This window comes from Hemitrygon akajei, chromosome 3 (assembly GCF_048418815.1).
Source record: "Hemitrygon akajei chromosome 3, sHemAka1.3, whole genome shotgun sequence".
NCBI lineage: Eukaryota > Metazoa > Chordata > Chondrichthyes > Myliobatiformes > Dasyatidae > Hemitrygon > Hemitrygon akajei.
In genome coordinates, this window is record NC_133126.1 from 94,718,621 (window position 1) to 94,744,841 (window position 26,221).

Consider the following 26,221-nt stretch of genomic DNA (forward strand, 5'->3'; position numbering starts at 1 on the left):
TCTTACAAAACTGATTAGGAGAAGAGTTCAGCAAGGACCTTTGGAATTTAAAACACAGACAAGGACCATTTGCTCCATCCTGTCCTTGCTAAACAGGATGCTTAGCCAGATTCTACTTTCCTACTATCTATCTTTCTTGACCCTTGGCTTACCTTTCCTGTCCTCTCCCCTGCTAGTTCTATCTGCCTATCATCCATCCTTTATCTGGTTCATCTATCATCTACCAACCTCAGCCTCTGCCCTTCCACCTCTCCTCCACCTGTCTCCATTGTCCTATGTTTCCCACTGGCCTCTATCTCAACACCCCTTCCCTCATCTATTTTCACCTATTATCTTCCAGCCACTGACTCACATCTCTGCACTACAGTCCTGATACAAAGCATTGGTCAACCTTTGCATCAACAGATGTTGCTTGACCTGCTGAGTTTCTCCAACAATTTATCTGCTGCTCCAGATCTGCACTGGAGTCTCCACTGCCCAGCTTTTGATTTTGAAAGATGCCTTCACTAACTATTGCTATCTCTTTTCAACTCTGGGTTATAAATCACTGGATCTTTGGTATTTAAAGTCTCCAGCCCGTTTTTAGCTAACTTAAATTTCCATCAGATTTTCATTTCAGGTAATGTAAGTACTACTGACTACAATTCAGTTTTTCAGCTGTGGCTTTGAAAATTGGAGGAAGGAAGGAATTATGTAAGAGAAATTACAAAAAAAACCAGAGCATTTGCAGGGCTGGGAGGGTTTTACCTGTAGAACAATCAGATGGCAAAGTATTCATTACTTTGTTACAGAGGTGAAGGGTGAACTAACTGGTGCATGTAAAGTGATTCAGAGTAATAAGCCATTTACTTTGGTTGGTAGGTTGATATTTAGGGTTGGTTAAAATAATTGGCAGGAAGACTCGGTGATTAGTGAAATTTTCATCCAGCGAGGGGCTGGAACTCTATACATAGAGTCATACAAAAATTCAGCACTGAACAGGCCCTTTGGCCCATCTAGTCCATGCAGAAACCATTTAAACTGCCTACACTCATCGACCTGCACCGGGACCATTGCCCTCCATACCTCTACTTTCCATGTATCTGTCCAAACTTCTCCTAAATGCTGAAATCAAGCTTGCATGCATCACTTAACGCTGCTAGTTCATTCCACGTTCTCATGAGTGAAGAAGTTACCTCTCACATTCCCCTTAAACTTTTCATCTTTCACCCTTAACTCATGACCTCTAGATGTTGTCCCACCCAACCTCAGTAGAAAAAGCCTGCTTGCATTTACCCTATCTAATACCCCTCATGATTTTTTTATACCTCTATCAAATCTTCTCTCAGTCTTCTACATTCTAAAGAATACAGTCCTGACCTATTTAATCTTTTCTTATAACTCAGGTCCTCCAGACCCATCAACATCCTTGTAAATTTTCTCTGCACTCTTTCACCTTTATTTACATTCTTCCTGTATGTAGGTAACTAAAATTGCACACAATACTCCAAATTCGGCTTCACCAATGTCTTACAGAACTTCAATATAACATCCCATCTCCTGTACTCAGTACTTTCATTTATGAAGGCCAAATGTACCAAAAGCTTTCTTTACCACCCTACCTACCTGTGACACCACTTTCAATGAATTTCATGTTTTCCCAGATCCCTTAGTTCTACCACATTCCTCAGTGCCCTACCATTCACTGTACAAGACCCACCCTGGTTGGTCCCACTGAAGTGCAAAACCTCACACTTGTCTACATTACATTCCATCTGCCATTTTTCAGCCTATTTTTGTAGCTGGTCTAGATCTCTCTGCAAGCCATGATAGCCTTCCTCATTGTCCACTACACCCCCAATCCTGGTGTCATCTGCGAATTTGCTGATCCAATTAACCACATTATCATTCAGATCATTGATATAGATGCCAAACAACAACAGTCCCAACACCAGTCCCTGCGGAACTCCTCTAGTCATGGACCTCCAGTCAGAGAAGCAAACAGCTACTACCCCTCTCTGACTTCTCCCACAAGGCCAATGTCTAATCCAATTTACCACCTCATCTTCAATGCCAAATGACTGAACCTTCTTGATCAACCTCCCATGTGGGGCCTTGTCAAATGCCTTGCTAAAGTCCATGTAGACAACATCCACTGCCTTGCCTTCATCCACTTTCCTGGTAACTTCCTCGAAAAACTCTAATTAGTTAGACATGACCTACCACTCACAAAGCCATGCAGACTATCCTAAATCAGTTCATGTCTAACTAAATGCTTCTATATCTGGTCCCTAAGAATACCTTCCAATAACTTTTCCACAACTGATGTCAGACTCACTGGCCTATAATTTCCTGGATTTTGTTTGGAGCCTTGCTTAAACATCAGAACAATATTGGTTATCTTCCAAACCTTTGGTACCTCCCCTGTCATTAAGGATTATTTAAATATCTCTGTTAAAGTCCTGGAAATTTCTGCACACCTCCTGTAGGGTCAGAGGGAACAGCATGTCAGGCCTGACTTGCTTCAGGGCAGCAAACAATGTCGCTTTGCCTCATTTCTATATACTCTGTGTCCATCTCCTGAGTAAACACAGCTGAAAAGAATTCATTTAAGATCTTCCACATCTGTTTTGGCCCCACATATGGATTACCATTCTGGTCTTCTAGAGGACCAATTTTGTCCCTTGCAATCCTTTTGCTCTTAACATCTGTAGAATCCCTTAGGATTCTCCTTCACCTTGTCTGCTAGAGCAACTTTATGCCTTCTTTTAGCCCTCCTGATTTCTTTCTTAAGTGTTCTCTTGCATTTTTATGCTCCATAAGCACCTCATTTGTTCCTACCTGCTTATACTTGCTATGCACCTCCTTTTTTCTTTTAACCAGGGTTCCCTACACTTGTTATCTTTACCTTTTATTCTACTACTACTGAGGCTACCTCAGTAGTAAATTTAAGAGACAAGGTTGGATAGATTTTTACATAGTAGGGGAATTAAGAAGAAGAAGAAGAAAGCCCTTAACTCTGAGTGGAGTCATTGAGATGCCGTTGTGATGGCATTTTTTAGCAGGCTTTCTTGTTTTTATGAAGCCGAGTTGCTAGCTCACACTCAGTCCAGCGCAGATGGACAGCGTGCAAGGGAGCTGGCTGGATTCAAACTTGGGAGCCTTTGTTCTGAAGTCCGGCACTGATGCCACTACGCCACCAACCGGCTTGGGGGATTAAGGGTTATGGGGAAAAGGCAGGTAGGTGGGGATGAGTCCATGGTCTAATCAGCCATGATCTTATTGAATGGCGGAACAGTCTTGACAAGTCAAATGGCCTACTCCTGCTCCCATTTCTTATGCTCTTATGAACCAAATGGTCCTCCTCTGCGCTTCACAGTTCAATGATTCTTGATGATTGCCTTTCAATCCCTCATAGTCTTTGAGTAAGATGTTACTTCATGATGCTTTGAAAATATCTTTCATTGGCAACTTGTGCAGATGGGAGCCGCAGTGGTAGGCATTGCCCATTCCATCACAGGTACATGATTTCCTTCCATCCAGTTCATGTTCACAGTGCTTTGCTTCAGGAAGGCTAACCATATTGTCAAGGATGCAAGCAAGCCAGATCACTCCGCTTTCTCTCTTCTACTTTCTGGCAGAAGATATAGGTGCTTGAAAGCCCAGATACCCACGAGTTAAGAACAACTTCTTTTCTTTCAGTTATTCTGTTATTGTCATTTCTTTCCGCACTATTTCAGATTACACTGCAATCTTTGCACCCCTCTGTTGTTTTGCACTTGTGTCTGTGTTTATGGTTACCATTTACACTGTTTACTTTTTGAGATTCATGTGAGTAAGAAACTTCATTGCATCCAGGTGTATTGGCTAATAAACTGATCTGAATCTGAAGTACTTTAGGGAAGTTATTAGAGAGAAAAATCCAAAGGGCAGGATTAATCTACATTTGGAAAAGCAGGGATTGATCAGGAATGATCAAGCCTTTATTGGGGGGGGGGGGGGAATCTTGTCTGAACAATTTGAATATGCTTTTTGAAGTAACAATATACATTGATGAGGGCAGTGTGATTAATGCAGTCTACATGGTCTTTAATGAAGCCATTAAAAGATTCAGTTTGATCTAGGGCAAATTAAATTGATTTAGGAAATAAGATAGATGATGATGGTAGATGGCTTATCTTGTGATTAGAAATCTATTATCTGTAGTGAACCAAAGGGTTCAGTATCAGCGCCCTTAGTATTTCTTGTATTTATATCCAGGTCATTAAATGCATATAAAAGATATAATTAAATAAGATTGGAGATGATACAGATACTGATGATAGAGAGAGAGAGAGGGTGGTCTTCAGCTATAGAATGATATTGATCAGCTGGTAGCTTAAGTATGCAAAGGCAGATGGAATTTAATCCTGGTAAGTGTGAAGCCATTATTTTGGGAGGTCTAATAAGTAGAACATAAATCATGAATGGAAGGGCCTCGAAGAATACTGAAGAACTGTGGAAGCTTGGTGTACAAGTTGAGAGATCCTAAAGGTGTCAGCACAGGTGGATAAGGTGGTGAAGGTGATATACCAGATTCTGGCCTTGATTACCAGGGCATAGAATACAAGAACATGGAGAAAGTGGTTCAACAGTAAAACTATGGTTAAATCACTGCTGAAATACTACGTGCAGTTCCTATCTCCAGACTTTCAGAAAGACATAAATGCACTGGAAAGGGTGCATAAGGGAGTCACCAATCTAATGCCTGGGATGGAATGTTTCAGTTATGAGACTGGACAGACTGTGTTTGCTTTCTTGGGAGTGGAGGAGGCTGACAGAGGTATATAACACTGAGGGATATACCTGGAGTGTTAATGAGAACCTTTTCCCTTTAATGGAGATGTCCAAAACTTAAAAAAAAATCCATAAGTTTAAGGTAAGGAGTGAAATATTTAGAGACTACAGGAAATATTCATGCAGCAGGTGGCTGCAGTCTGGAATGCACAGCCTGAGGTGGTAGATACCGATATTTAACATTTAAGAATCTAGACAAGTACTTGAATTGCCAAGGGATACAAGGCTATGGACCAAGTGCTAGTAAATGGGATTTCTGTAGATGGTTACTTGATGGCTGGCATTGATATGCTGGTCTCAAGTGCCTATTTTATGTTGTATGAATCTGTCAGTCTCATCCTTAAAATATCAAAATATTGAATTTGCAATCTTCAACTCAAATTTACTATCAAAGACAATTTGATCTTCTGTACTTCAACCCTGCTGATGGCCTTTGCATACTTTATTTATTTAGAAGGACTGATGTACGCAATTTGTGATATCACTATCATTGATTGTTATATGTAGGTAAATAGTTGGTTGAATGCAGAAGTATTGCGATCAGACAACAGGGAAGTGACAGTCACTTCAACGGTAGTTCAGTACATTTACACAAGAACAATTTCCTTCAGAAAGATGATCAAGAGTCTCATTCCAGAACAAGAGCTCTAAAAATCTACAACTGACAACTGTTTATGCTTTACCAAACTACATACATCAAGGTCCTTCAAACAGCAACAGAGTATTGACTGAAAACTATTTTCTTTTGGTAGTTGCTGGTTGTCTACAATTCAATCATGATTTGGAGCCCAAATTAAAAGCAAAGGAATTGTTATTTATATAAATAACTAACCACAGGGTTGTAACCATTTTGACCTTTCATTTAGTACATAGATCAAACTGAGGAGGGGCTGTACTGGACCTGGTGATGGGTTATGAGCCTGGCCAGTTGACAGACCTTTCAGTGGATGAACACTGACCACAACTCTTTAACTTTCAGGCTAGCTATAGATGAGGATAGTTATGGTCCTTGTGGGAGAGTTTTATTTTGGAGTAGGGGCAAATTATGAGGGCATTTGGTAGGAACTAAGAAGAGTTAATTGGGAACACCTTTTTTCTGGCAAGTCCACCTCTGGCACATGGAGCATGTTTAAAGATCAATTGCACAGAATATAGGAAAGGTATGTTCCTTTTAAAAGGAAGGACAGGGATGGAAAGATAAAAGAACCTTGGGTGTCCAGAGAAGTGATGAATTTAGTCAAGAAAAAAAAGGAAATTAAAATCAAACAAAGCACATGAGGAGTATAAAGAGGTCAGAAAAGGACTAAAGAAGGGAAGTAGGAAAGGCGGGAGGGGTCATGTTAAGCCCTTGGTAAGGAGGATTAGGGTGAATCCTACAGCAGTTTATACATACATCAAGAGTAAAAGGACTACTAGGGAGAGGATGGGACCACTCAAGGATAAAGGGGGAACATTTGCTTGGATGCAGAGTATGTGAGTGAGGTACTTACTGAGTACTTTGCTTCAGTATTTACCAAGGAAAAGGATACAGAGGACCAGAAGATCAGTGGTGAGTGTATTAATGTCAGGGCATTTAGAGGTTGAGGAGGAGTAAGTGTTGGGCCTCCTAATAAGTGTTAAGGTGTGTGATGGCTGCAATTACCAGCCACACCATCAACCAGGCACATTAAAGTGTCCTGTAGCCAACCATCCTCCTGATAATCTGGCAAATGACTGAGCTGTTGAATTACACCAGCCTAAGTAGATGGGGCTGGATAATTGGACTGTGCCATTCTGCTACAGCCAAAGGTGTGTTCTCTGGAGCTGCTTCATTTATGTCATATCTTTTTAAGGAGAGGAATGTTTTCTCTCTCCTGCAATTTACTATGGACTGGCCAGCATCGAATATAAACCTGCAGTCAGGAGATGAGTGGTGTCACTTGGTTTGAGGAGTATTTATTATGTTGTTGTATCCAAGTTCTGTTCTGCTTAGCTGATTCAAGTTTGGACTCCAGAACAGTTCTGTTGAGTTTGTAAATATTTTGGGTAAATATAAACCCCTAATTTTTTTTTTTAACTTTTACCTGCTCTCCCAGTTTTATGCTTACCCTGGTCCTTCACAAGGTGGATAAGACCACAGGCAAGGTCCAAGAGGACTGGCAAGTAGTTAATGTTGTACCTCTAGAGAAGAAGGAAACAAGGGTAAATCCTGCAAACTATAGACTGGTGAGTCTTATGTCAGTTGTAGGGAATTTGCTGGAGAAAATTCTTAGGGATAGGATATATGAACATTTGAAAAACTATGGCCTAATTAGGGAGAACCAGCATGGCTTCATGCTGGTCAGGTTGTGTATTACCAACTTGATTTGAGATTTTTGACAAGGTGATGAGAGACTAATGGCAACTCCTTTGCTTGCATCTCAGAAACAGCTCTATTTTTATCTTTACTATCTCTATCTTTCCCTTTCAGGGTTCTTTTGAAGACCTTGACCTGGAGTTGCATGCTGACTTTGGTTCTTTGTGGGAATGGGACCCCCTCTTGGGTCGCACGATTGTCCACTATTCAATACATAAAGGATGTGGCCTCAAAGACTTCAGGGTTCCCGGATCTCATGGCTCTGGAGGTGGGTGGACTCTAGGTTGGTGCCTCTGCAGGAAACTGGTGTGTCATAGGAGTACACGGAAGATCGAAAGCAGCGAGCTGGCTGCTAGCTGTGTGCCCAGAGACTAAAGTTCTTTGGGCACAGAGCTTAGAAAAAGTAACGCAATAGACTTTGAACATTGTAAATCAGCGAGTATTGTTATGTCTGCCCTCTTGCTATGAAACGGGGACACCTCTTGAGGGAGAGAGAGAGAGAGAGACACACACACACAAAATTACCAGGTGAACAAATAGTCTTTGGGGTACTTCAAGTCTGTGTCTTTATTGATGCTTTGTTGCATGCTTGAGTGCTCGGTTGGGGGGGCACCGATGCTTTTTTTTTTTGCTGGTGGGGGGGGGGGGTGAAATTACTGCATTGCTGCTGCTGCTTGGGTGGCGGGGGGCCTTTGGAGTTCTAACATTTAACTATCATTCTTTGGGGTAGTCTGGTTTTTGTGGATGGTTGCGAAGAGAAAGGGTTCAGAATGTATATTGTATACATTTCTCTGACATTAAATGTACTGTTGAAGAAGGTAGGGCAGTGGATGCTGTCTATATGGATTTTATTAAAGCATTTGACAAAGTCCCTCATGGGAGGTTATTCCAAAAGAATAAGATGCATGGGGTCTGTGGTGAATTTGCTGTTTGGATTCAGAACTGACTTGTGCATTGATGAGAGAGGGTAGTGGTTGAAGGGACTTATTCAAGATGGAGGTCTGTAATTGGTGGTGGTGTGCAGGGATCTGTGCTGGGACCTCTGCTGTTTGTGATATATATAAATGACCTGGATGAAAATGTAGATGTGTGGGTTTAGTAAGTTTGTGGATGATACCAAGATTGGAGTTGTGGAGTGTAGAAGATTGGCAAAGAATATTGCATGATAAAGATCAGTTGCAGATATGGGTGGAGAAATGGCAGATAGTTTAACCTAGATAAATGTGAGGTATGGCACCTCAGTAGAGCAAATGCAATGAGACAGTACACTGTTAAGGGGCAAGATCTGAAACAGGATCAGGTTCATAGCTCCTTGAAAATGGCCACACAGGTTGATAAGGTGGTTAAGGCGGTTTATGGAATGCTTGCCTTTATTAGTCAAGGCATTGAGTTCAAAAGTCAGACACTATATTGCAACTTCATATAATGCTGGTCAGACCACATCTGGAGTTTTGCATATGGTTCTAGTCGCCCCACTACAAGGATGTGAGGCTTTGGAGAGTGTGCAGAAGATGGGGTACCAGGATGCTGCCTGTCTTAGAGGACATGTGCTACCATGAGAGACTGGATAAACCTTGGCTGTTTTCTCTGGCATAGCAGAGGCTGAGGGAAGATCTGATAGAGCTTTAGTTTATAATATTATGAAAGGCATAGATACAGTAGACGGGGAGTATGTTTCCCAGGGATGAAATGTCTAATACCAGATGCCATGCATTGAAGGCAAAAGAGGGAGGCACAAGTTTTTTTTAAAAACTCAGAATGCTGGATGGCTGGACTGCATTACCTGGTAGGGTGTTAGAGGCAGATACATTAGAGGCCTTTAGAGATGTTTGTACAGGTATATGGATGTTTGGGTAGTTCTGATTTGCTTTTTAGCTGTCTTGGCACAACATTGTGGCCCAAAGAGCCTGTTCCTGTGCTATACTATTCTATGTACTCCGTTCATTAGCCACAGCTGTTTGATGTCAGGTGAACAATTTTCATGTATTTTGAAGCCATTGTAGCTTTCAACACTCTTGAGGCACGGTACAGCAGAACTTTCAAGAAGAAAACTTCACTTCAGTTAATCAATATTATAGCTGTTTTATTTTTAAAGTTATTTATTTAAGATCTGAGAACATTCACACCACCACAGCTTTTTATTAACAATAGTAAGTGACTTCAATATACAAAACTGAGAGCACTAAAGATCACATGAGATGACATGGTGAAGCCTAAGAACATATCTTCACTGCATTCATGAAAAATGTACTGCTGGATCACATTGGGATCTTTCCCAAAATTAACTTTTTGTTTGTTTGAATGAAGCACAAGATTGGTAGTGTTCCCTCAGCACTTCTATTCCTGAAGTGTAAGCCAACTGTGAGCTCATTGTGCAAATGAAATTCATGACCCTCACTCCAGGTACAACATAGCACGTGGCTACCCAAATAAGCTATAAACAGAAACAGGTTCTGGCCAGTATGGCCCATTGCAGCTTCTCAAGGAATCGCCTTGAACTGGATTTTGATAAGAATTTGAAACATAATATCTTCATATTGATCTAGTCTGAAGATCTTGAGAAGCAAGCTGAAATATAACTGGCTTCTTGCCACAGCATCCCAGTAAGTTCACCTACACAAAGTTGGGTACTACTTTTCCTCAAGGTTTGGCTGTTGAAAGATTGACTCATTCCAGGGGACAACAAATGTTTCCACCACAACTGGGAATAGGCTCAAGCAATGGAATCTCCTCATTCTGCATTTCACTTACATCTTCCTTTGGTGCCTTGGACATTCCAAGCTCTGGAATGTCATCTATGTTTATTATTCTACCCTCCACCTTGGATTTATTCTTAAATTGAGGGCAAGGTCTCACAAGGCAGCCATTCTCATCAGTTTTGTAGATTTTTAGAGCATCTTCCCTTCTTAATCTTTGAATAAGTGCTAATTCCTTCAGTTCATAAGGAAGTTCCAAAGAGGTGGTCTGGTAAAAACAAACAGATAACTGTTACCCATGCATAGTGGAAAAATAAAAACCCAAGCAAACTGCCTTTAAACATCCAGATTATATCCATCAAAAATAGAAGAATCACAACATAACTTTAAATGAACACAATATTCTGAGGTTCATAAAATGAACAAGGACAAATCTGGTAGACCAGAATATTGTGAGGTACTCAGGGTAATCATCAGAACTGGGACGACCACTACTTATCACTCATGCTGAGTGCGTTTCCTGCTTCTCATTAACACAGTATTGCTTTCAAGTCATTTAGACAGCCTACCAAACGTAGATCGCAAGAAACCATGAAATGAATTGTACGATGGCAACAGTGTATTTGTTATATAGAACATACATACAGAGCACAGGATCAGACTTTTAGGCCCACAATGTCTGTGCTGCCCATGATACCAATTTAAACTAAGCTCATCTTCATGAACATGATCTGTATCCCCTCCATTCCTTGCCTGTTTAAATGCATCTTAAACATTGCCTTTTTAAAAAAAAACAGTAGACTCGAAATGAAAAGTAAAAGCCTAGACTATATTAACAATAAAACGTGTTGACAGTTCATCAACCTGAAATGTTAATTTCAGTCTCCATTGATGCTGCTTGACCTAAGGATTTCTAGCATTTCCTATTTTAAATGTCAGACTCAATAGATGTGTTGAAAAACTATTCTGTTCAAACCTACAGTTTTCAATTAGATTTTAAAAAGTTGAGTTTAATGAGACTTAGGATTTGTAAAAACAGCCAGAGTGTGTTTTGCTCTTCAGTGATACAGGATTATGGCCTACTCTACCTCTGAAAATAGTTGGGGGGTGGGGAAGTGAGAGGAATTTAAGGTGAAGGGAGATGTGCCAAGGAAAACATTGAGCTTCCTTTAATTCTGAAACCACTGTTTTGAATGGAGCTCAAGCCATTTCCAGACCTTCTGTCCAGAAAGACACTGCATAAACGATATCGCAGCCACATGCTGCATGCTACCCTTGCGTAAATCGAGTGGCATCAGTACATATATTTGTCATTATGAGCAGGAGTCTACAATAGCTGCCCCGAGTAGCCATCACACAGGGATGGAGCCATTCAATTGACTCATGCATGAGAACTTCAAGGTGGGTTTCATCTAATGGGCTCGGCAGTGATAGCAACACGGTGCTGCCAAATCTGCTTTGCCATTGCAGAGGATATACACTATGGCCACTTTATGAGGTACAGGAATGCACCTCAAAGTGGTCAGAGGTGTGCAACCTGATATGGCCTTCTGCTGCTGTAGCTCAACCACTTTAAAGCTCGACATGTGTGTTCAGAGATGTTCTTCTGCACACAACTGTTGTAATGTACAATTACTTGGAGTTTCTGTCACCTTCCTGTCTGGCTATTTTCCTCTGATTTCTCTCATTAACAAGGCATTTCCGCTCTCAAAGTTTTTTTTGTTTGTCGTGCCACTTTCTGCAAACTCTGGAGCTGGGGTTCCCAACCTGGGGTCCACAGACCTCTTGCTTAATGGTATTGGCCCATGGCAGAGAAAAAGTTGGGAACCACTGCTCTAAAGGCTGTTGGCTACAGAAAATAACAGGAGATCAGCAGTTTCTGAGATATTCAAGCCACCCCATCTGGGATCAACAATCATTCAATGGTCATAGTCACTTGGACCACATTTCTTCCCAATTCTGATATTTGGTCTGAACAACAACTGAACCTCTTGACCATATCTGCATGGCTTTATGTATTGAACTGCTGCTGCAATTGGCTGATTAGATATTTGCATTAATGAGGTGTACAGCTGTATCTAATACTAAATGCAGTTTTCTTATACTCAGTGCTAAAGACTTTGTAAGGAATTGGTCCATTTGCAGCAAGTACAGACTAGTAAGATTTCAGAATTGCATACTTCAGCAAATCAGGCACAATTTTTGTAGAGAGAAGTACAAGTTACAGTCCTTAACAGACTACTCCTCCATCAAAGTGTTTGGCTTTCAGAAATTCCAAGGACTTTGCAAGTAAGCAGCTGTAACATCATTTCTTCTACTGTGTAGTTTCAACATCAAACCAATCCCCACACCTTCCACAATCTCACATTTAGTGATGAGTAGGAAGGATTTGCCTAAGGCAGCAGCCATATGAAAAGTTTTTGATCTGCTTAAGCACTCCCAGCTAGTTGGTCTTGAGCATGTCATCAAGTCAAGTCACTTTTATTGTCATTTCGACCATAACTGCTATGTACAGTACATAGCAAAAATGAGACATTTTTCAGGACCATGGTGTTACATAACAAACTAGATTGAACTACGTAAAAAACAACACAGAGAGGAAAAAAACAACTACACTAGACTACAGACCTACCCAGGACTGCATAAAGTGCACAAAACAGTGTAGGCATTACAATAAATAACAAACGGGACAGTAGGGCAGTAAGGTGTCAGTCCAGGCTCTGGGTATTGAGGAGTCTGATAGCTTGGGGGAAGAAACTGTTACATAGTCTGGTCGTGAGAGCCCGAATGCTTCAGTGCCTTTTCCCAGATGGCAGGAGGGAGAAGAGTTTGTATGAGGGGTGCGTGGGGTCCTTCATAATGCTGTTTGCTTTATGGATGCAGTGTGTAGTGTAAATGTCTGTGATGGCGGGAAGAGAGATGATCTTCTCAGCTGACCTCACTATCTGCTGCAGGGTCTTACAATCCGAGATGGTGCAATTTCCGAACCAGGCAGTGATGCAGCTGCTCAGGATGCTCTCAATACAACCCCTGTAGAATGTGATGAGGATGGGGAGTGGGAGATGGACTTTCCTCAGCCTTCGCAAAAAGTAGAGAAGCTGCTGGGCTTTCTTTGCTATGGAGCTGGTGTTAAGGGACCAGGTGAGATTCTCTGTCAGGTGAACACCAAGAAATTTGGTGCTCTTTACGATCTCTACCGAGGAGCTGTCGATATTGAGCGGGAAGTGGTCGATCCCTGCCCTCCTGAAGTCAACAACCATCTCTTTTGTTTTGTTCACATTCAGAGACAGGTTGTTGGCTCTGCACCAGTCCGTTAGCCGCTGCACCTCCTCGGTATGCTGACTCGTCGTTCTTGCTGATGAGACCCACCACAGTCGTGTCATCGGCGAACTTGATGATGTGGTTTGAGCTGTGTGTTGCAGCACAGTGGTAGGTCAGCAGAGTGAACAGCAGTGGACTGAGCACTGGGGGGGTCCACCGTGCTCAGTGTGATGGTGTTGGAGATGCTGCTCCCAGTCAGGAAGTTCAGGATCCAGTTGCAGAGGGAGGTGTTCAGGTCCAGTAGGCTCAGCTTTCCAATCAGTTTCTGAGGAATGATAGTGTTGAATGCTGAACTGAAGTCTATGAACAGCATCCGAAAGTATGTGTCTGGTGTGTCTTTTTTGTCCAGGTGGGTTAGGGCCAGGTGGAGGATGATGGCAATGGTGTCGTCTGTTGAACAGTTGGGACGGTACTCAAACTGCAGGGGGTCCAGTGAGGGGGGCAGCAGGGTCTTGATATGCCTCATGACGAGCCTTTCGAAACACTTCATGATGATGGAGATTATGGAGGTCATGGAGATTAGAAGAAAGATTAGCAGTAGAACTAAAAAGAGGCTTGGAGGCATTTTTTTGATTGTCCAACAGTTCTTACCTCAGCACCTCCTAAACTAATGCTGGGCATATTTCTGTACATGCTCAGGTAGTTGTCCACTTGAGTTGTGAAATCCATCATTAACTTGTCCATCAAAGTAGAGCGGAGTCGAAGCAGAAACATCACTTCTAATGCTGCACTCTTCATCAAGTGTGGGGGGAGTGGACGAGAACTCCACACCTTTGGATCAACCTAAACACCAAAGGCAGAAGACAATAAAAAATGGATGATAACCACTGACTTTGTTAGAGTTGTTCCATTGACTTCAAAGTGAAATAACCTGGCTTACACAATGCTGTCAATTATAGGCAAACATAACCCAACTTACCAGGAGGCACTGACCCAATGGAAGCTCTGTCTTCAGCAGCAAAGCCTGAATTTAACCAGGTCAGAGGGAAGTATGTGCAGACTGGTGAGAGTGCACAAAAGTCAAACGGAGGAGTGTGGAGAGGTGAGACTGCACAGAGATTGGACAGAAGATAGTAAAGAGGCAAGATGCACTTTCAGATTGGAGGCAAGTGTGTGGAAGGGTGGAGTGCACTGAGGTTGGAGAGATATGTGTTATGATTTTAATGTGTACAGCCAGGTCAGAGAGATGTGTGTATTCTCCGGTTGGAGGGGTGTTTGTGGAACTCACATACACCCTCAGATTTATGCTCAGTCTTGGAAGAGGTAAGTGGGTATTCCCAAATACACAGTATGCAACACACTCAAAATGATAGAGGAACTCAACAGGTCGAGCAGCATCTACAGAAACGAACAAACCCGTCAATGTTACAGGCTGAGACTCATCAGAACTGGAAAGGGGGAAGAAGCCAGAATAAGGCGGAGGAGGACAAGCTAGAAGATGCTAGATGAAGCCAGGTGTGTGGGGAAGGGGGATGAAGTGAGAAGCTGGGAGGTGAAAGGAGGAAAATGGTAAAGGTTTGAAGGAGGAGGAATCTAATAGGAAACGAGAGTGCACCATGGGAGAAAGCAAAGGAGAAGGGCTCCCTTAGAGGAGATGAAAGCTAAGTGAGGAGAACAGAAGCAAAAAGAGGAGCCAGAGTGAGGAACCAAAGTGGGGGGGGGGGGGGGGGGAGGGAAAGAGAAATTTACCAAAAGTTAGAGAAATTAATGTTCATGCCATCAGGTTGGAGGCTTCCCAGACAAAATATGAAATGCTGCTTCTCCAACTGAGAGTGGTCTCATTGTGGCAGTAGAGGCGGCCATGGACTGATATGTCAGAATGGGAATGAAAACTGGAATGGTTGGCCACTGGGAAGTCCTACTTGTTGTGGATGGAATGAAGGTGTTCGATGAAGCAGTTCCCCAATTTACATCAGGTTTCAGCAGTGTAGGAGGCTACATCAGGACTGCCAGATGATCCCAACAGACTTGCAGGTAAAGTAAATACAAAGTACACTGCAGATGCTGTGGTTAAATCAACACGTACAAACAAGCTGGATGAACTCAGCAGGTCGGGCAGCATCCGTTGAAACGAGCAGTCAATATTTCAGGCCGAGACCCCTCGTCGGGACTGAAGGAGGAGGGGGCAGGGGCCCAATAAAGAAGGTGGGGGGGGGGAGGGTGGAAGGTGCCAGGTGAAAAACCAATCAGAGGAAAGATCAAGGGGTGGGGTAGGGGAAGCAGGGAGGGGACAGGCAGGAGAGGTGAAGAAGGAATGTAAGGGGAAAGCACTATGGATAGTAGAAGAAGGAAGAATCATGAGAGAAGTGATAGGCAGCAGAAGAGGAGGCAGAGTGAAAGTGGGATGGGGGAAGGGAAAGGGAGGGAATTACTGGAAGTTGGAGAATTCGATGTTCATACCAAGGGGCTGGAGACTACCCAGACGGTATATGAGGTATTGCTCCTCCAACCTGAGTTTGGCCTCATCATGGCAGTAAAGGAGGCCTTGTATGGACATATCTGAATGGGAATGTGAAGCAGAGTTGAAGTGGGTGGCAACCGGGAGATCCTATCTGTTGTGGCGGACGGAGTGGAGGTGCTTGACGAAGCGGTCCCCCAATCTGCGTTGGGTCTTGCCGATGTAGAGGAGGCCACACCAGATGCAATAGATGACCCCAACAGACTCACAAGTGAAGTGTTGCCTCACCTGGATGGACTGTTTGGAGCCCTGAATGGTGGTAAGAGAAGAGGTGTAGCACTTAAGCTTGCAGGGTTAAGTACCAGGTGGGAGATCTGTGGGGGGGGGGGAACATGTGGACCAGGCAGTCGTGGAGGGAATGATCCCTGCGAAAAGCGGAGAGGGGTAGAGAAGGAAAGATGTGCTTAGTGGTGGGGTCCTGTTGAAGGTAGTGGAAGTTGCGGAGGATAATATGCTGGATCCGGAGGCTGGTGGGGTGGTAGGTCCCTCCCAATTGATCTCCCACCTGGTACTTATTCCTGCAAGCATAAGTGCTACACCTGTCCCTACACCTCCTCTCTTACCACTATTCAAGGCCCCAAACAGTCCTTCCAGGTGAGGCAACACTTCACTTGTGAGTCTGTTGGGGTCATCTATTGCTCCCGGTGCAGCCTCCTCTACATCAGCGAGACCCGACGCAGATTGGGGGACCGCTTCGTCGAGCACCTCTGCTCCATCCACCACAACAGAATGGATCGCCCAGTTGCCACCCACTTCAACTCTACTTCACATTCCCATTCTGATATTCAGATTCAGATCATTGTCATTTAGAAACCACAAATGCAATGCAGTTATAAAATGAGACAACGTTCCTCCAGAATGATATCACAAAAGCATATGACAAAACAGACTTCACCAGAAAATCCACATTATGTTTGGCAATCCCCAATCCAGAGTCCGGAGAGGCTGCTGTGTATTAATATCGCGCTACCATCTTAGCGTGTTCCCCGGAAAGGAGCTCCAAAACCACCAGACAAAACAAGACCAAAAACTAAAGCTACAAGACCTGCACAAAACCACATAGTTACAACAGTGCAAACAATAGCATAATTGATAAAAAACAGACCATGGGCACAGTAAAAATAGTCCAAAGATGTTAAAAGACTATAAGTTCGAAAGAAACCATCACATAATTTCCACAAGTCCTCAGAGTCCCGATAGACTCGTCATCCCACGCTGGCGGCAGAAGGGAATACCCCCGCTATGGACTTCCATGGCACCGCCCGACTCAGCCTTGCAGACACAGCACTCAATGAAAGCTCAGTCGAACCCAGCCTCGCAGACACAGCACACAATGAAAGCGACCTGACCGCGGCGGATTCCAAGTCCGTCGAACCTCCGACCATCCCCTCCGGCACAACTTCTCCAAGCACCATCCTCTGCCGAGCGTATTAAGACGTCCCACCAACAGTCATCGGCAACGCAAACCCGAGGACTGGGGGGCCTGTTCTTCTCAGCAGAGACCCAGACCTCACAACAGCAGCAGCAATGAAGAAGGTCTTCCTGGAGATTTCCAGATGTTCCTCCGTGCTCCCATGTCTGTTTTCAATCGATTATGATTGCGCACAGCACCCCACTTCACAAATAACAGATAATCAGCTCCGGAGTGGCCGCTGCAAGCTGAGTCGCGCCGCCACCTTGGATATTGGATATGTCCATACACGGCCTCCTCTACTGCCATGATGAGGCCAAACTCAGGTTGGAGAAGCAACACCTCATATACCGTCTGGGTAGTCTCCAGCCCCTTGGTATGAACATCGAATTCTCCAACTTCCGGTAATTCCCTCCCTCTCCCTTCCCCCATCCCTCTTTCACTCTACCTCCTCTTCTAGCTGCCTATCACCTCTCCCATGATTCTGCCTTCTTCTACTACCCATAGTGCTTTCCCCTTACATTCCTTCTTCACCTCTCCTGCCTATCCCCTCCCCCACCCCTTGATCTTTCCTGATTGGTTTTTCACTTGGCACCTTCCACCCTCCCCCCACCTTCTTTATAGGGCCCCTGCCCCCTCCTTCTTCAGTCCTGATGAAGGGTCTCGGCCCAAAACGTTGACTGCTTGTTTCAACGGATGCTGCCTGACCTGCTGAGTTCATTCAGCTTGTTTGCAGGTAAAGTGTTGCTTCACCTGGAAGGACTGTTTTGGGCCCTGAATGGAGGTGAGGTAGGAGGTGAATGGACAGATGTGGTTTGCAGGATCAAGTGTCAGGAGGGAGATTTGTGGCAGGGACTAATGGACAAGGGAATCAGAGAGCAATCCCTGTGAAAAGCAGAGTGTGGTGGGGGGGGGGGGGGGGAGGTGAAGATGTGTTTGGTGGTATGATCTCACTGAAGATGGCTGTGAAATAAGGGCAGAGTTGAACACAAAGAAAGGAATCTAAACTTTGCATCATGCATTTGTGTGGGGCATGCTGAGCAGGTCAGGCTGTGGTTATGTTGAGAGGGAGGAGAGAGCTTGTGGGGTTCAGCAAGAGTGGGAAGAGACAGGGTGAGAGCAGTGTCAGGAGTGAAGGAGTGGTTGTGGGTGCACGTGTGCACATTTGTGGTATGGAGTGTGAGAAAACAAATGAGTAATATCAGACTACCATTTGGTATTAATAATTTGTTTATGAGAACAGAAGCATATTGGGTGACCGTGAAACAGAGCAGCTATGTTTGGTCTTCAAGGGAACTATGAGCTCATTGTTGCCTACCACTTTAATTCTCCATCAGACACACTCTGGCCTGTTTGTGGTCTCTTACACTGTTATAGTAAGACAACAAGAGCAGAATTAGGCCATTTGGCCCACCGGGTCTGATCTGCCATTTCATCATGGCTGATCCATTTCCATCTCAATGTCATTCTCCTGCCTTCTTCCCATAACCTTTCACACCTTAATCAAGAACCCATCAACCTCAGTTTTAAATATACCCAGTGATTTGGTTTCCACAGCCACCTGTAGCAATTAATGCCACAGACACACTATTTTCTCATCTCCATACTAATCCTAGTCTGAGTTTATGCCCTCTGGTCCTAGACCCCTCCACCATAGGAAATATCCTTTCCACAACCACTCTATCTAGGTCTTTCAATGTTAGATAGGTTTTTATGAGATTGCCCCCCACCCAGCACCCCATTCTTCTAAATTCCAGAGCCATCAAACACTCTTCATATGATAAGCCTTTTCATTCCCAGAATCATTCTCATAAACCTCCTCTGAAGCCTCACCAATGTCAGCATATCCTTTCTTAGATAAGGGGCTCAAAACTAAGCCTCAATATTACATCCTTGCTTTTATACTCTAGTCCTCCTGAAATGAATGCTAACATTGCATTTACCATCTGCACCACCAACTCAACCTGCAAATTAACCTTTAGGGAATCCTGCAAAAGGATTCCTAGGTCCCTTTGCACCTAGGATTTTTGAATTTTCTCCCCTTTTAGAAAATAGTCTATGCTTTTATTCCTTCCACCAAAGCACATGACCATTCACGTCCCGACACAGTATTCCATTTGACACTTATTTGCTGATTCTCCTTACCTTCCGCAGCCTCCCTGCTTCCTGAACCTTACCTGCTCCTACACCTATCTTCGTATCATCTGCAGCTTGGCGACAAAACCATCAATTTTGGCATCCAAATTACTGACATACAACTTAAAAAGCAGTCCCAACACTGAATCCTGCAGAACACCACTGGTCACCAGCAACAGAGGAGGCTCCCTTTACCCCCATCCTTTGCCTCCTACTAACCAGCCAATCCTCTATGCATGCTGGTATCTTTTCTGAAATACCCCATGGGCTCTTACCTTGTTATGCAACCTTATGTGCAGCATCTTGTCAAAGCCCTTCTGAAAATCCAAGTACACAACATCCACCAATCCTCCTTTGTCTATTCTGCTTGTTATTCCTTCAAAGAATTCTAACAGATTTGTCAGGTAAGATTTGCCCTAGAGAAGACCAAGCTGACTTTGGCCTATTTTATCATGTGCTTCCAAGTACCTCGAACCCACACACTTAACAATCGACTCCAACATCTTTCCAACCACTAAGGCCAAGCTAACTGGCCTATAATTTCCTTTCTTCCACCTTCCTCCCTTCTTGAAGAGTGGAGTGACATTTCCAAATTTTGTCATCTGGTATCATGCCAGAATCTATTGATTCTTGAAAGATCATCACTAATGCTTTCACAATTTCTTCAGCCACTTCACCTCTTTCAGAATTCTGGGGTGTAATCCGTCTGGTCTAGGTCATGTATGTACCTTCAGATCTTTCCATTTCCCAAGCACCCTCTCACTAGTAATTGTAACTATATTCACTTCTGCCCTGACACTGTTGGAACTGCTGGCATACTGCCAGTGTCTTCCCCAGTTAAGACTGATGCAAAATACTTATTCAGTTTGCCTACCATTTCCTTGTCCCCCCATTACTTCTCCAGCAGTCCAATGTCTACTCTTGCTTCTTTTTCCACTCTTATATACTGTATCTAAAAGAACTTCTGGTATCCTTTTGATATTTTTGGCCAGCTTACCTTCAAATTTAATCTCTTTCCTCTTTATGTATTTTTTAGTTGCCTTCTGTTGGTTTTTATAAGTTTGTCAATCCTCTAAGTTCCCACTAATTTTTGCACTACTATATGCCCTCTCTTTTACTTAAATGTTGGCTTTGACTTCCCTTGACAGCCATGTTTGCATTATTCTACACTTTCCGAACTGCTCCCAGAAACTTCAGCCATTGTTGCTCTGCTGTCATCCCTTCTAGGATCCTCTTCCATCAATTTTTGCCAGTTCTCCTCTCATGCCTCTGTAATTCACTTAAACTCCACTATAATACTGATATATCTTTTAACGTCTCCCTCTCAAATTGCAGGATGAATGCCACATTATGAATACTGTATTCTTGCGGTTCCTTTACCTTAAGCTCCCTAATCAAATCCTGTTAATTACACAACACCCAATCCAGAATAACTGATCCCCTAGTGGGCTCAACCATAACCAGCTCTAAAAAACCATCTTGCAGGGCGGAACTTAGGAGGGTTAATGGCGCCTAACTGCGACTCCTTTGCTTGCATCTTCGGAAACAGCTCTATTTCCATCTTTAATATCTCTACTTTTCCCTTTCAGGGTTCTTTTGAAGACCCTGACCTGCAGTTACATGCTGATTACTGTTCTTTGCAGGAATGGGACCAACTTTTGGGGTTTCACAACTGACCATTGTTGTTCGGCATGCCAAAGGCTTGGCGTAAGGGTACAGCTCAGATTTGGAAGCCTGGGATCTTGAAGCCCTGGAGATGGACGGATTGGGGGTCAGTGTCACGACTGGAGACCTGTGTGTTGTCGGGAGATTCCAAATAACAGCAGTTGTGTGCCCAGTTTTTTGGGTACAGGAACTCGAAAAAGCGACATGGTGGACTTTTAACATCGTAAACCAGTGATTTGTTTTGTTATGTCTCCCCGCTCACTGGGAAAATGGAGACACCTCTTCCTTCCTTATTAGGGGGAGAGAGAATCTGTGGTATGTCGAATACTGGGTGAAACGCGAAGTCTTTGGGGTAGCTGCAAGTCTGTGTCTTTGCTGTTGCTTTGCTCATGCTCGAGGGCTCGGTGATGGTGCTGATGCTTTTTTTTTGTTCGTGGGGGGAGGGGGGATTGTTGCTTGCTGCTGTTATGCGTGGGAGCTGGGGGGACTTTGGGGTTCTAACATTTAACTGTCGTTCATTCTTTGGGGTACTCCTCTGATTTTGTGGATGGTTGTGAAGAAAAAGCATTTCAGGATGTATATTTTATACATTTCTCTGACATTAAATTGTACCTTTGAACTTTCTACAAACTCTCTTGGTTTCCAGAACCAACCTGATTTTCCCAAACTACCTGCATATTGAAATCCCCCATGACTATTGTAACATTGCCCTTTTGGCATGTCTTTTCTATCTCATGCTGTAACTTGTAGATCACATCCTGGCTACTGTTCGGGCGCCTGTATACAACTCCCATCAGGGCCTTTTTACCCTTGCAGAATTCTTATCTCCACCTACAAGGATTCTACATCTTCCAATCCTATGTTACTCTAAGGATTTGATTTCATTTTTCATGAACAGAGCCATGCCACTCTCTCTGCCTACCTGCCCGTCCTTTTGATACAATGCGTATCTTTGGATGTTACGCTTCGAGCTATTAACTTCTTTCAGTCACGAATCAGTGATGTCCATGACGTCAGACCTGTCAATCTCTGTGCTGCAAGATCATCTACCTTATTCTGTCTGTGTGCATTCAAATCTAGCACCTTCAATCCTGTAACTGTCACCCTTTTACACTGCAACTCATCCCACAGTCCGCAATTTTGCCCTATCATCTGCCTGTCTTTCCTGACAGTCTCATACACACTGCCTCTGCATGTAAACCAACAGCCCTATCACTCCAGTTCCCATCTCCCTGCCAAATTAGTTTAAACTGTCCCCATTAGTTCTAGCAAAACAGCCTGCAAGGATATTGGTCCCCCCTTGAATTCAGGTGTAATCCATTCCATTTGTACAGGTCAAACCTTCCCCAGAAGAGATCCCAATGATCCAGGAATCTGAACCCCTACCCCCTGCACCAGTTTCTCAGCCACGCATTCAGCTACCAAAACATCCTATTCTTACCCTCAACGGCCTGTGGCACAGGTTGCAATCCAGAGATTGCAACCCTGGAAGTCCTGCTTTTCAGCTTTCTACCCAGCTCCCTAAATTCTCTCTTCAGGACCTCCTCACTTTTCCTACCCATATCACTGGTGCCCATATATATCAAGACCTCTGGCTGCTCCCTCTCCATTGAACACATCCCTGTCCCTGGCACCTGGGAGACAACATACCATCTGGGTGTCTCTATCGTGTCTACACTCTAATAATGGAATCCCTATCACTACTGCAGTCCTCTTCTCCCCCATTCCTTCTGAGGCAAACCTCCAGACAGTGCCCCAGATCTGGTCATTGTGCTCTTCACCCCCCACCCCCGATAGGTTATCCCTCTCAATAGTATTGAAAACACTATAGTATTGAGGGGAACAGCCATAGGAGTACTCTGTACTGGCTGCCCATTTCCCTGCTTTCTCCTGAAAGTCACCCAGTTACCTGCCTCTTGGAACTTACGGATGACTAACCTTCTGTAGCTCCTATCTATCACCTCCTCAGTTTCCTGTATGGACTAAAGGTGTTCAAACTGCAGCTCCCATTACTTTACATTTTCTCTGAGGAACTGCAACTCAGTGCATCTTATGTAGATGTGTTTATCAGGGAGACTGGAGGTCTCCCAGAATTCCCACATCTCACTCAAAGAACATAACACAGCCCCTGGAGCCATTCTCGCTGCTCTATGTACTAACAGACAAAGAATGAAGAACACCTCGCCCCAGCCTTTTCTCGCTGAAGTCTGACAAGTCAAAGCCTCCCCAGTCTAACACTAACACTCTCCACTTTACTCCAGCAAAGGCCGCTCTGTCCTTGCTAATGAATTGCAACTGCACCACTGAAAAGAGCCAAAATCCCACAAAAGCTTCTTTTTCAAATCTCTTGCTCCTGTACCATTGTGAAGCCTCCTGCGCCAATTCAACTGTGCTGCCAAAAAATACCCAATTGTCACTCAAAGAACACTTGCTCTTCCATCTAGACATGGTGCAGCTTTCTAGACTCAACTATCAATACATTTTGTCTGTATCAGAACAGACCATTTCTGCTACAACTTATCCATCTCCAATTTTGGCTCAGTGTTGCCTTTCGTTAGCAGAACCTGACCTGCTGGACGTGTCCCACAACTCTGCATTTTGGAAGGTGTTAGTTCCTTTGTTTTGTGTTTTCACTTGAATTGCCCTCATTTCATTGCGCTTGTTCACTTTGTCTCCAACTGCCACAGTTAACCCACTGAGAGAAAGCTTATATCATTTGTCCTGATCTCACCTTATCAGTGATATTTTTCTCCTTGCCAGACCTTCTCTGGAAATTGGAAACTACAATGTTTTCTCTCTCATATGTAACACAAGCAAAAGAAAATGCTGGCCACATTCAACACATTATAACCATTTGTGCTTAGAGAAATGTGAGCATTTCAGATCAAAAATCAGTTTAATTAAGAATCTTTGATTTGAAACATCAACTCTGCTTCTCTTTCCACAGACACTAACCTACAGAATTATAAACAGTATTTTCCTGTTTATATTTCCATTTTATAGATTTAACTCCCCACTGTCATCTATGGACTCCAGCAAATGGGACTCGAGGAGCTTGAGATAGAAAACTTGGCTAAATTTCAATGTCTGAATACTACTTGAGTCTTGATTCTTGAGGGGTTTTAACCCTATATAAAACTAGCTACACATTTTGTTTAGGTAGTGTTAATGATTGCCTGTGTCAGAGTTGCACCATGGTAACATGGACCACTCAATTACACCCATGTGACCAATTAACCTATCAACCCACAAGTCTTTGGCATGTGGGAGGAAACAGGAGGACATCCACACGGTCACAGGGAAAATGTACAAACATGGTTATGGGAAGAATAAGTGACAGGAATTGAACCCAGGTTGCTGGTGCTGAAATAGTGTTACGATAACCAGTATGCTACTCTGTCACCCATTATTATGAGAATAAAACATACCTAAATCAAAATGACAGATTTTAGAATAAAACATACTATATTTAATGATAAGAGGATGCTGGAAAACCTTAGGATATCAAGCATCAGTTATGGAGAAAATGAGTTCTGAGGAAAGATCATTAGTCATAAATCTTTCATGCATTTTTATTCTGAATTACCTGCAATATTTTGATTTTTGATTAAATTTCCTTAAAATGTCCAATTATCATCCACTTTGTACTTAGATATACCTTCAACACCACTTGTCAACATTCCCCACACTTCATGGTATGGAGTGATGTTTTTTGACAGCATTGAGCAGTTTATTCTGATTACTGCCATGTACCTTGAGAACAGCTGCACTGTGCTGCAAGAACTGGATTTTTGGTGGAGGGAGGCCAAGATGACAGACCAGACATTCTTCCAAAGTACTGACACAGCTGGGAAGAAGGCCTCCTGTCTCTGTGGAGAACTGCAGAACATCAGCAACCTGCATATTATGAAAGAAATCCATTATTTTAAATTCAGTATAGCTAAAAGGTACACCAAATAACTAATCACTAGTCAGAACTGGCACAAAATCCTCTAAACTCATTTGGAGGTGGATCAGCAAGGAAAGGGTAGGTTAAAAAGTTATGTCTCAAAATCCACATAGCTCAACTCACTCAATCCATGTCAGCTGAGGCAAGAGTGTACACAAAGGAAATAACTATGTTATTTCTGGAGTTGTGAACCATAAAGCTTACTAATCACTAAAGAAATGTGGTTAAGTATATCTTAAAACACCTCATTTATAATTTCTCGCATCAGCAGAGGTTCACAGTGGTCAACAGGACCTCTTGTGTATTCTACCCATTTCATATACCTCAGTCTTTCCCCATTCCTTAAGTCCTTAACTTCTGGCTTTTGAGTTGTAGACATTTTATCAGATCATAGTGCTGTAGTGAGGCACAGGTGAAAAAAACAAAACATGATTCTCTTGTAATGTCACCCCTCAAGATTATAATTTAAAATCTAAATTAGCAAGCTGTCTTTCCCCCACAGTTGTCCTTACTTTTCACTTTCCTGTGTGCATGAATCTCCACCTGGATACATCATTCTTTTCTATTCAAATATCTTGCTCATGCCCAGTTGTCTGCAAGACAATAAATTCATTGTTCCTGTCTCACCCATTTTTTTTGGTGTTTCCCAAAATATAACAACCTTTTACTTCCTGTTTGGTTCCTTTCCTGAAAAATCAGGTGTCTGTTGCGGTGCTGATTACCCAACATTTCACTTGTGAGATTATAAATTTGCTCAATGCTCCATATAAACACCAACATTTTTACTTAACCCAATAGGTCACAAATCTTCAGAAACTGCACTGATGAGACTGAATCTGGATGAATCAAGCTCAGTGTAATTTTGTTTTCAGTTTTTGATTGTTTCTGGGACTGGAATCAAAAACCCCTTAATGGTTGAATTCCAACAATAGAAAGGAAAGAACAAAATGGACATCAGCCAATAAACATTTCACAATGTTACAAGACAATTCAAAAGGAAAGAAAACAAAGTCCTTTATCACACATATAATCTGGTGTTCATATTAAAGTTGATTTTAAAAATTTATCTACTCATTTGTTTCAGGATCTGGGTGCTGCTGGCTTGGAAAGCATGTCCTGACGAAGGGTCTCAGCCCAAAATGTTGACTGCTTGTTTCCACGGATGCTGTCCGACCTGCTGAGTTCCTCCAGCTTGTTTGTACGTGTTGGAAAGCATTTAGTCTCCTTCCCTAATTGCCCATGAAAAGCTGGCACTGAGCCACTTCGTTTTGAACCACTGAAGTCCTTTAGGGTGCTGTGGGATGGTGTTCCAGAATTAAAGATCAATGGCAATGAAGGACCAACTCCACAGGATGATGAGCAATTTGGAGGAGAACATACAGGTGGTGGTGTCCTAATGTACACATGGGTCTTAGAGGTAGAGTGGGAACTGCTG

General features: G+C 43.2%; 1 protein-coding gene across 3 annotated transcripts in view; it reads right to left on the reverse strand.

Annotated features, from left to right (window-relative positions):
- Positions 1-9,211: 9,211 nt before the first annotated feature.
- exd1 (exonuclease 3'-5' domain containing 1) overlaps positions 9,212-26,221 on the reverse strand; it is a 111,291-nt gene continuing 94,281 nt past the window's right edge. For 2 of the 3 annotated variants that reach the window (XM_073040380.1, XM_073040378.1), the window contains 3 exons: positions 24,591-24,734; positions 13,759-13,950; positions 9,212-10,114 (listed from right to left, as the gene is read on the reverse strand). In XM_073040380.1, coding sequence (XP_072896481.1) covers positions 9,818-10,114; positions 13,759-13,950; positions 24,591-24,734 — 633 coding nt within the window. In that variant the 3' untranslated portion in view covers positions 9,212-9,817. The remainder of the gene's footprint in view (positions 10,115-13,758; positions 13,951-24,590; positions 24,735-26,221) is intronic. The other variant, XM_073040381.1, reaches the window with a different exon arrangement.